At 38.6% G+C, this 12253-nt stretch overlaps 3 protein-coding genes across 3 annotated transcripts; 1 reads left to right on the forward strand and 2 right to left on the reverse strand.

Moving 5' to 3' along the window:
- Positions 1-34: 34 nt before the first annotated feature.
- LOC133338898 (peroxisomal targeting signal 1 receptor) lies at positions 35-1708 on the reverse strand. Its single transcript, XM_061547025.1, has one exon. It carries the CDS (start codon positions 1706-1708, stop codon positions 35-37), a length of 1674 nt encoding a protein of 557 aa, XP_061403009.1.
- A 2589-nt stretch (positions 1709-4297) lies between these two features.
- LOC133320903 (protein suppressor of white apricot) lies at positions 4298-9145 on the forward strand. Its single transcript, XM_061530013.1, has 7 exons — positions 4298-4477; positions 5341-5516; positions 6096-6283; positions 6351-7332; positions 7401-7844; positions 7908-8036; positions 8427-9145. The coding sequence occupies exons 1-7, from the start codon at positions 4344-4346 to the stop codon at positions 9143-9145; spliced, it is 2772 nt and encodes a 923-aa protein (XP_061385997.1). The 5' UTR covers positions 4298-4343.
- Positions 9146-9332: 187 nt separating this feature from the next.
- LOC133320905 (inositol oxygenase) lies at positions 9333-10338 on the reverse strand. Its single transcript, XM_061530014.1, has 3 exons — positions 10321-10338; positions 9506-10257; positions 9333-9441 (listed from the first exon to the last, which is right to left on the reverse strand). Exons 1-3 carry the CDS (start codon positions 10336-10338, stop codon positions 9333-9335), a joined length of 879 nt encoding a protein of 292 aa, XP_061385998.1.
- Between the last annotated feature and the right edge of the window lie 1915 nt (positions 10339-12253).

Here is a 12253-nt window from a genome sequence, read left to right on the forward strand (position 1 = left end):
TCCCATCACCATTATCCCTATTTTAAAATACACTTTAGTCCTTAAATGCTTCATTCAAGGCCGCTAGGTTGCGGTCGCTCACATGTCCCTGTAAATCGTTGCGTCCCATTAGTGAAACCACCATTTTCAATGTACTCCATATTGACTCAGACATCTGTTGGCTTGAACCCAGAGCTCCTTGGGCAAATTCTCGTGTGGCGGCAACATTTGCCTGCATATTCAATGCTGTTAGTAGGTGCTCACAGGCTTGTTTATATGCCTTTAAGTTTAAACAGCACACACCAACATTGTATCGGACGCGAATAAAGCCGGGTTCCAATTCAAGAGCCCTTTGATAGGCTTCTACAGCTTCAACCGATCGAGATCCATTGGCCAAGCTCGCACCTAGGCGGTTCCAAATCTTTGCGTTCTGCGGATCAACTTGTAGCGCTGCCTTAAAACAATCAACGGCTTTATCATATTCTGCAGATAGATTATAAAGTACACCCAAAGCCTCTTGTACTTCCGGATCAACGTCCTGCGGATTCATACGTACTGCTTCAAGAAACATATCCTGCACTTCTTGAAGTCTATTGCCTCTAATCAGGGACGACGCTAGAGCTGCAGCATTGTCCGCAGTAGACTCAGCATGGGAAGGCGCAACTAGGTGTTTATATTTCGGATTATTCTGCAGCCAGGTCGTTAGCATTTTAACAGCTTGCGACTGCAAGCTTTCGTTTGTGTAGCAGACCGCCAAGGCCATTAAAACTTTCGCATTGTCTGGTTTTAAATCCAATGACTTCTTAAGGGCAGCGATACCCTGTGGGTCCATCTCATTTTCCGCCTGGCTTATACCTAAATATTCCCACGCATCGGCATTTTCGGGGTCTTTGCTGACTGCAACCTCAAAACATAAAACCGCACTGGGAATGTCCCCTTTGGCCAGATATTCTTTTCCTTTTTCCAGAGGGTTGTGTATATCTTTCATTGGGTTTTCTTCAGCGAACTTATACTCCTTGTAAGGGTCATAGCTTTCGTCGAACTCAGACAGCCAAGGATGATCTGATTCCTCTGATATTTTTGCCCACTCGTCCTGGAGACGTTGCCAAAACTTCTCATTATAGTTTGCTGCGGCCTGTTCATTGCTCTCGTTGCTAGCCTTGTAATCATTAACCCAATCTTCACCTTGCAAACTGGCAGGCAGCTCAAGGGTTTCCAGAGCTTGAGCTTCTTCGAAAAATTTGTCTGTCAAGCCCGTCTGGGCTTGTTGGCCATCACTCGTTAGAGGTGCATACATTGGCACATATGGTACAGGTCTGTTCAAATATGATGTCGAGGTGCTCGGACTTTCCTCGAAGAAGTCTCTCACATGGCCAGTCGGTTGTAGTTGTTGTGTAGGCACTTGATTGGCAAACTCATTTCTAAAATCCTTTGACCATTGTCCAACTACTTCATCAATGACCCGAGGCGCTGCCTGTGGTTGACAAGAAGCTTGTTCTATCTGACGCATTTCTTGCAATAGGGTATCCATCTGAAACGATTGTGGCGGAGCAGACACTTGTCCCAAAAATTCGTTTACCATTTGTTCGTCTGGACGCATATTACGTTCGAATATTCCCTGTGAAAATCCCTCGTCCTTACGGGCAACATCTCGTGTAAACTCCCCACCCAATTGCATGAGCGGATTTACCCCGCCACAATCGCCTTCGACTAATTGCCTCAAAGCCATCTTTGTATTTTCACAATCTCACTCAACTGATCCCGAATCCCTCTAATTATATTTCCTGTAAATATAATAATAGTTATAATCACTAAAAGTCTAAAGTTCTGTTGCCATTATCTTGTTCAGTCTGCTTCAAGACTTTGACTTTTTGTTCTCTGATATTCAGTTTATTTACCTAAATTTGTGCGTTTTCCGACGACTTTACTATAGCTGCGTTCCAGTAAAAGAGTTGCCGAGTAAATATGGTAAACATAAATGCCAACTTCTGATTGGCTGGAATAGAATAAAATCAGGTCTCTAAGAAACAGAAAATCAGCAGTTTTTTCTCAAGTTGATTGCCAAAAATGTAGACGTCAAATTTTGACAGCAAGCTTTAAAACAGCTGATCTCTCGGGATCAGCTGTTTTAAAGTACGTTGCCGACTTCGATTGCTTTCTGTTTGACCTATTAAATGGCCATGAAAAAATGTTTGATGCCCATACCATAGACTAAGTAAGGTATAGATGATGAAATACTCAGAAAATGTGCGGTCAGGTGTTCAATAATTGCAAGAGCCCATGACTTTTGAGAAAAGAAATAGTTGACTTAATTTCAGAACATTCAAAAATTATAACAACGAATTGAAATTAGTCAATAACACTAATATTGGAATGCATTCGGAAGAATATAATTATCATCACATGATACAATTTGTGTAAATGTACCATGTGATTATATAAGGTAGAGTATGGCCTATAATGCCAAAATAATGCAACAAGTTTCTGTTCATTTGACATATTTTTAAAACTTTACTAAAATCGCGAAAAATTAATGGAATGTCAGGTGTTCCTTCCAAAATCGAGTTGGGGATATGATTTAGATATTTATTCACCACAAATCATAAATTTCTTCCTACCAATGCAGAAAAATTAATCTTTAAACAAATGGATTTAGGTTTTATTTGTTATATTTTCAAAACATTACATACACTGTCACAAATTTTGTAGGTAGGCTATGGTCTACCTTGAATAATTGTACAATGATTATTATGATGTTTATGAAACTAAAAAAATATTGTCTTGCATTTCCTTGAAAATGTACTTACTCATCATTCGTCTGTGCCCATACTATATTGAAACTGCCATGAACCCTGTTAGAACTGCAAATTTGCTATGTAAATGTACTGCAGAATTAATTTTTTGTTGTTGGTGGAGTTCAGTTTTTGTTCTTTGTGGAAAGCGTTAGAATACAGAACTTTATATTGAGAGATAAATGAAAGCGTCATGAAAATCACTGATCCTGAAAAAATCTATTTACAACTTAAAAAAAAAAAACAGTTTATTTATTATTTCAGTATTATTTATTATATCATTCTGCTACTGATTGAGTTATAACCTCGGCTATCGACATATCGCCATTTTCCAGCCAAAACTCATATTTAGTATTTACAATAAATTTTCTTTGATAACCGCACATTAGGCAACGACTAACAAGCTCTGATTGCTCATCTATGGATTCCTTGTGTGCGACGTTAGATTCCTTTACATTCAGTTCACTGGTTTTACCGGGTTGCTGCGCCAAAGAACAACGTTTGCATAGTGTCCTTTTCAAATTAGGCTCCCTAAGGAAAATTCATTTTGATTAACACGGTTTGTACTTTTTTCAGAATTGACTGAAGTCCTCATGGAAACAGCAGTGTTTGGAATTAGTTGACCCCCGAGTACAAATTGTGGGTTAACAGCTAATGTTTGCATATCAACCTTCTGGCATACTCACATTTTAAGCACGGACTTCTTTGCTATATTCTTGCACAATTCTCCATAGTATGCCGATAATGAGTTATTCTTTCCTGCCATTAACGCCGAGGCCTGGTATAAAAAATTCATTCGGCTGAAACATTCTTTGGCTTGGAATTTTTGATTTCTTTTCGTTTGAGACATGTTTGTTTATTTATGTCTGCAGCTTGTGCCACCATCAATATTATCGATATTTTCTGTTAATATCGATTACATGAAATATTAGTCTTGAGTGGCGTAGCCCCATCAGCAACTTTGGTATACCGTTGAAATGTCAAAACTATTTTTGAAAAAAACAAACAGATTCATACTAAAATTTATTTATTACCATTATATTAATTTATTCAATTCAAAGTCAGGCCAAAATGGGTTATGTGCCCAGAATACTACAGAATAAACTAAGGCAATAAAACATATGTTCAAGCTCCATAAATATTTCTTAACAGTAGTAATTGGAAATACTCTGGATTAACATACAAAAAATCAAAGTAATTATTAAGTGATTGCAATACGAAATGCATTTGCATATCTTAATAAGTTTACAGCCAAGCAATGTCTTTAAAATAAAAATTGTTTTTTTTTTTATTTACAGCAACTTTTTTGACAGTTAATTGTCCCAACAGCTGTGCATCCGCGACTACCTTATTAAGTCTGCTTTGCTGCGAAGTGAGTAGCATCAGTAAACATAAGTTGCATGGTGAAGAAGTGGTGTCAGTGAAGTTCGCAGAGAATTAGTGATTTGCAATACATATATAGGCTTCCAAAGTTAATAAGCTATGTCATATTCGAGGCCTGACACATCCGGCGCTGGAACAGGCATTTTGCGAAAGCCACAAACATTAACGGGATGGCAAAATTCGACAGACATGGAGAAGAAAATTGATCTACTAGTCTTTGGCTATGCCTGTAAGATTTTCCGTGATGATGAGAAGGCACGTGAAATTGACCAGGGCAAGCATCTAATACCGTGGATGGGCGATGATACCCTAAAAATTGACAGGTTAATATTTGTTCTTCCCCCAAATAGAATTTAATGTTTATCTGATCATATATTGCCGAATTCTTACTCGCTTGAAAAAGGATATGATTAGCAGGAAAGAACGCAAGCATCTCTCTTTGTAGAGGGAATATTGTTAATATCAATCAATTAAAGTACATATCATCCTTATTGGTGCCAGTACTTCAAATCAAAATCCAAAATCGAATGATTTAGCATTTCCGGACGTCAGATGTAAAATACATAGGAATTGGCCGCTATGGTGTCTATTAGTATTGGACTATTTTATATAATTTTTTGTTGGACTTCGACTTGAACGAATATATGCAGGTTTATATGCAGGTTTTATATATGAATGAAACGAAAAAATAAGGATTGTCTTGCTGACGGAATCTATGTATGCTATGAAAATCGAAGAAGTGGTCAGCCATTTTTCTGGAAATTGTGTGACCTCGCATTACAACGATTTACATCGCATACTTACGTTAACATTCGATTAACAAAAGTAGTTAGTTGGTAATGTCGGAATAAAGATCTCACACGAGACAATTGTTGAACCTGGGAGGAAACCTACCCGATTTCTTATGTTCCCTCTTCAAAATTCGGCATTGAAATAACTGTGTACAATTTCTTTATTACTTTTATTGTTATGTTAAGAGTTCCAGATAGAATGTGCTGGCTGGTACGTATTCAACATTTATTTAATCCTGCGGAGAATAAGCTCGTTAGTTTAGATTCATTTACCTTATTCTTTTGGTTTTAATTTTTTGTCATCTCTTTTTGTTTTCAACTACAACTACTACCTGTTCCCTTTCGCTGTTGTTCCAACAAACGGCCGATCTGGAATACCAATAACAAATTTATAGATACGATGTGCGAGGAGCACTCTATGATTTAACACCGTATGAACCTCCGCCTGGGGGTGGTTATGAAAATCGACTCGATTGCTTGACTGCCGAAGAACAAAGGGCGGAACAGTTATGTGAAGAGGAACGATATTTGTTTTTATACAAAAACGAGGAAGACGTTATAACCAAACAAGGTAAGCTGGAAACAAATATATTGAATACCTACACCATTACATAACTACGAAGAGTTTTTAAAGTTTTCCGGCGACGGAAGCCGTGCATCATACATACACATGTTATGTTTTAAGTCTATAATTATAATATAAACATAGCACAGCTTGAACATTTAGAACTGCCGAGATCACGTAAGTAATTACCTTCAAAAAAGTAGCCACGTGAGTGCGAGTCGCAGCAACTGGGAGCGGTCGTAATGCCTTCAAATATTGTTTTCTTAAAGGCAGGTAAATATATTATATATCCTACAATCGATTAATGTTTACTTTCAGGCCCGCTGTTTCCCGACATTCATGCACATGAAGTCAAGCATTCGAATAGAATTGAATTTATGAACAAAAACTACTTTCAATTACATTTCTGAATTTAAATTGTTTTCTTACTATTTGTAAAATATTTGGAGTGCCTTTGGCTACTTCGATTTCATTAATGCATTGCCATGGGCCGTGACTCATGCTGGAATTTTGTATTTCTTCTAACGTTTTTTGGGTTTATTTTGGGCATTCTTGGCAACCTTCTCGGCGACTTGGTCAAATTAGAGGAAGAGTTGAAGCGCTTGAAGCAAGAAACAAATGGTGGTGGCTACAGTCAAGTGGGACACACTTATGATGAGTCGAAAGAAATTATAGAGAGTCGTGAAGAGTTCAGTAATTCCCCAACATGCGAAGAACCCGAACAAATCTTCCAACTGCCACAGAATTTCCACGTTCCGCCCGATATGCATTTGGTAAGGAATTTATTGTCCAGTGTTTAGAAAACAATTACATTTTAACGAAAAACACAATCTATTTCAGCCAGACACAATGAAACAACATGCTATTATTGAGAAAACCGCACGATTCATAGCCTCACACGGCGTTCAAATGGAGATTCTTCTCAAGGCGAAGCAGTCCAACAACGTACAATTTGAATTTTTGTCACAAAATTCGTTGCTGTATCCATATTACAGGCATGTTATGAGTGCCATTAAGAATGGAACGTATCCAGAAACCTTCAGCAAACAAGAAACTGGCAATTCCGAAGGGGATAGTTCTCTGAGGACATATGGATCCGCAGCTGTAAGTGCTGAGGAAAAACCAGTTGTTTTAGTGCCCATGGTCAAGTACAAACCTTCAGCAGATTGTGCATACACTCAGCTAATCAGTAAAATTAAGGGAGTTCCACTAGCAGAGTTGCACGACGAATCATCAAGACAAAGCGCGTCTTCACAACAAGAGTCTTCAAACAACTCGCCTTGCATCACTCCCGTTCTTCTGCAATATAACGGTGCAACTTTTATAACGGAACAAGACGATTGTTCCGATTCTAGTAGTCAGAAAGTAGCAATCACCAACGCCACAAACACAAGTTTAGGCGACACTGAGCCCAAGGTAGAGATTCTGAAGAACTCGAGTGCTTTGGCTTTGGCTCAAAACTACTCGTCGGACTCTGAAAGCGGCGACGAGGAGGAGATTACGTCCACAAACCCACTGAGCGAAGTAACACCACCAGCGAATGTTGATTTTCCCGTGCCCACCGAAAATCTTAAGAATATTATTGACAAGACAGCAGTTTATGTTATAAAAAATGGCCGCCAATTCGAAGAGACTCTGCGAAGTAAATCGGCCGAACGCTTCACATTTTTGTTGCCTGACAATGAATATTATCCATACTATATGTATAAAATAACGGGCGATGTAAACGCGGCTTCTAAGGAAAGAAAACAACGCAAAGCCAAGGAAGTTGCAGAAGCGTTGATGAACAAAAAGGGACTGATGCGCGACAAAGGTTCGAACAGTAAGTAGTACACATACATTATGAAGTACTCATGACTAGCGAAACCGCCAACTTCAATTATATTTCAGATCCCGTATGCTTTTCTATAAAACCTAAAGAAGATGTACCAAACACCACTCTACAGCCTCCGGTTTTACCGCAGGATACAAGTGATGACGAAGAAAAACTAAATACGCCGACTACTACCGCAGCAAATATAGCTACAAGCAGCAACCCCAACCGACACGTCCCTGAACACGTACAAAAAGCTATATTTGAAGTGGAATCTCAGCTAATGGCGCGAAATGCGCAAATAGCTGCAGCTGCGTTAGCCTTTCGAAGTTCTAGTATTTTACCCGTGAATAATTTACTTCCCATTACAACAATTCCTGCAATCGCCCCATTGAAGTCGACAATGTCTTCTGGAACATTGGTGGTGTCATCAAATGTATCGGCCGCATCAAAGGCGGAAGCGGAACGCAACGCTCTATTCGAACAACAGCAGCAGCAGCGACATAAGGAATTAAAAAAAGGTGGGTATGACATATACATTCTTCAGAATGTGTGGTATTTAAAATATTTTTTTTTTGTATTAGCCGAGGAAAAGGTCAAAGACAAGTTGGCTCAAATTGCTAGAGAAAAATTGGGCGGAATTGTGTCAAAGGAAAAACAATTGCAACTGGAACGGAAACGAAAAGCTATGGCATTCCTGAACCAAATTAAGGGTGAGTGGAATTCCAAAATTTAATGCTTAGAAAAATGCCCGTACTCTGAAGCGTAGTGCTGCGTTTTTTCTGCACCTAATCTGATCGTTTTTATCATGCCTCAAGTGAGGCATGTGTATTCCACTAGCATTGTTTTTGGCCATAGTTCAAAAATTCCAAAGAAGCGTAAAAAAAATCTGTTGATTACTTCAGGGTCATATTTTCAAAATACGCTAAATTATTATGCATAGCACCAATGTTCTCTTCTAATATCAATTGAATTGCTACATCCGAAGTGCATTGCAACTGACAGGAATACCAATTGCCAATGTGCCATAAAATTGATTAATTTAGCAGTCTTTGGATGGAATGGCAACAATTACTAACGGCAATGGTTTTGATTCATTTTAGCCGTTGCGTCCGGGGAAACGAACAACAGGGAACAATCCACAAAGACTGATGAAAACACTGATCAGCCGCGAAAAGAGGATGGTGCTAGTGATTCGGAAGGATCCGTACAGTCTATACCCATAACGTCTTACGGACCGGAAGATAACAGTGAAGACGAAAATTCAGTGAATATGGTGACTCACAATGTCATTTCCAAATTTGTACCTGCAAAAGTGTCCCCACCAACAAAACTTGCCAAAAAGCTTAATGACCGATTGCCGAATATTAATGAAACCAATCACATCAGGAAAAGAAAGTCCCGATCAAGAAGTAGGACAAAGGAAGATGTTTGCTCTTCGGCCACTCATACTGAGAGTAAGCGTCAGTATAGAAAACGGGAATCGCGACCTACGTCATCATCCTCGGAAGCTAGCCATGCTGGTGGCGATGACGCCAAGATGCAAAAACATCGATCGGAATCCCGATCCAAGTCAAAACCACACAAATCGAAAAAATCCAAGTCAAAGAAATCAAAATCAAAAAAGAAATCTAAGAAACACCAAAAGTCAAAATCGAGATCTCGATCACGATCACGAAGCTACAATCAACACTCGACGCGACGTCATCGTCGCAGCAGATCCCGTTCCTATACCTATTCTGACGATTATTCAAGTGACAATTCGAAATGTTATCAATCTGATCATCGATCCCACGGGAATAAGCGACAACGCTATGGGTAGTGCGTAAGTGGTTTTGTACGTTTCGTTTACCAAATACACCAACTCCATGGAATGACATGAAAATAAAGGAAAACAATGGGTTTGTTTAAAAAACTATTGATTGTATATTTGTTATTGATTTGTTAGCAATTGGAAACGACGTTGCTTGTTTGATCACAGTCGATAAGTGTTTATGGTCTAAATGATTTTAGAATTCCAGTTCTCCAGGCAGGTATTTATCAATCAGGCTTTGGTAGTACGGCCACAATGCTTCTATGTCGGGAATCTTTGCACTTTTCGTATATAAATCATAACGACTAAAAACGATGAAGAAGGGAATATTTAAAAGACTCTAGTTACATTCTGCCATTCTGTACTTACTTGAATATCAAAACCCATTTTTTTGTTTCCTCATCTTCGGGTTTAGTGAGGTGTTGGTAGTCGCCACCATTGTGCCATGGGTAAAATGAGTGAAAACGAATTATTTTGCAGGCTATGTCTGGTAGCGTTGTCTTGTTGTGTTTCAGCACCTGATACATGTACTCATCGTGGCCCCAGGACATCATAAGGTTGTCGACTCCACAATTTGGTTCGTACATACCGTATTTGGTATTGTATAGAGGATTCTCCCCATCTGGGTTGCCTTCGAAGCTGTCCTTCCTGTAAACTATACTATCGCCCCATGCACATCCGACGGGAAATGTATCACCAACAACACACCATTGTGGCTCGTCATAGAATGCCATTATTTTACCCAAATCATGAATCAACGCTGTCAAATGCAACCAATCGAATTCGGGGTATTCTTCTCTTGCCCGTTCGGCAGCCTGGAGGGCATGCACGATGTTTGGCAAATCGATATCAGGATCAGACTCGTCGATGAGATCGTTAAGTTTTTCTAAAGCTTGACGAACTGTTGCCTTCATGGTATTGAACTTCAACCAGCGTTCATGGCGACCTTTTACAAAGTCGACCGTTTGGTTCAAGTGCATTAGCCGATAAGTTTGTCTTACCCGCTCCTTTAGCGGATCCTTTTCGTCAATGCTATAATCACGGAATTTCGATAGGCTTTTTTCCGCAAAGCTTGGCTCGGGACGTAACAATTCCGAAGGATCTATGAAATCAATTTGGTTCTAAACACAATAGCAAATAGAGATATTATTCGAAATTCTTTTCATTCTTTTCACTGTATCTACCTCCTGTAAAATGCGCATTTTGTGTTTCCTCTAACGGTGTGTGTGTGTCAGCTATTTATTTCATTTATTACTAATTTCTGTTATTCAAAGATGAATTCACTCCTAAGGTCGTCGTAACCGTTTTGTTTCAATAGAAATTCGCTTTTGAAATGTTCGAGACAAATGCCAGCTTTTTTATACTTCACAAGAGAGGGCGAGAGCCAAGGAGAGTGTGAGAGAGAATGAGCCTGATAACCCAAATCATGTGCAATTAAAAGCGCAAAACATTTTGTGAAAGGTATGTGTATAGGTTTTTCTATAGTATAGTTAATCGCTTTGCGAATATAGAACGCCGTTGTAAAGCGAATTGAATGGTCTCTATCATTTTTCTTGTGTGCGGGATACAATTTGGTTTTCCGCGACGTGGAATTGGTCAACTCGTTTCTGGTTTTGATAAATGAGCTAAATTGTGACCCAGGCAAAATGTCCTTCCAGACGAATGCCTATGATTGGGTTGTCAATAACTGCAATAAAATGGAAGATGAGGTTTTGATGCCCTCGAACGTATGCGTACCAACGAAAATAGTTATGTTGAGTATGGGAGACACATGCATATGCACACACACACGTGTACACCAAGAGGAGAAGAAATCAAGACCCCACACTTGTACTGGCGTCAAAGAGATTATCCACATGTAGAAGGTTTGTTTAATATTATAGGGACTATTATTTAATTCACACTACAGCGCAATCAGTTACATACTTGGTGACTCTTGACATTCAAATTGAGCGGTTGTGTTAACGTCAAACAAAAACGATCAGATAAGGATGTAATAAATATTTTGCAAACTATTTCATTTTCTTGGCAAATAATTGAATACAAAGCGGGAAATTTCATTGATTACACATGAGTGTATTTTATATAGTTTATAGTATAGAGTGCAGACGCAATACGTTGTGCAGTTTTGTTTACAAAGCCTATGCATTTATGAAAAAATTCCATTCCATTGTATAGATGGGGTTTTAGAACGAATACCTAGTATGAGGGACTGTTTGCTATAAATAACGGATTTCATTTTCGATTCCATGCTCCCCAACGTAAATGATATGATATGTTGTGTTGTTTTTATTTTCGAGTGTATTTATTTTTAATCAATTCTCCGGAGGGTAAAGCACACAAATGATCGGTCGGTCACAAGTTTCCCAAAATTCGGGCTATGCCTTATCGCCAACAAATGACATGCAATAAAAACAATAAAAAAATAATAATAATAATTAACTTGAACATGATCATTAAATGTCGTCCAAATATAATTTAATTACCCATTGTGGACCGAAAATAATTTATGTGGGTTTAGAAGTTCAATGAGTACCCAGACGTTATCATAGAAGAATTCGTATGATTATTCGCAAATTTCTTCCCACAGAAGAGATTTTAATTTGTGCTTACACTTCTGCGTCTCTTAACGATGACTGCCTTATGTTGTTGTTCACGTGCCTCTAAGAAAGCTGTTCACATAATCTTATATTCAAGTCTGAATCTATTAATCAGATTACAATTCTTTTTGGTGGACAAATTTTATGGCTTTCTTCAATCCGTTTAACCTGTACAAGCAATGCGGAATTGTTGCTGACCAACTATTAGTAGATATACATTTTAATGCTCTTAACGATGACTGCCTTATGTTGTTGTTCACGTGAACCTATGAAACCGTTCACATAATCGTATATTCGAGTCTGAATCTATTAATCAGATTATAATTCTTTTGGGTGGACAAATGTTATGGCGTCCTTCAATCCGGTTAAGCTGTACAAGCAATGCGGATTTGATGCTGACCAACTACTAGTAGATATACATTTTAATGCCAATACTATATTCTATGCTCTATGTCCTGATCACACGCATGCTTGACATGATTGTGAAAACTAAAAGACGCATACGCATCGTTGTAGA

This window comes from Musca vetustissima, unplaced genomic scaffold, assembly GCF_032173495.1.
Source record: "Musca vetustissima isolate MV318-11 ecotype Yass unplaced genomic scaffold, APGP_CSIRO_Mvet_v1 utg704, whole genome shotgun sequence".
Classification (NCBI taxonomy): Eukaryota; Metazoa; Arthropoda; class Insecta; order Diptera; family Muscidae; genus Musca; species Musca vetustissima.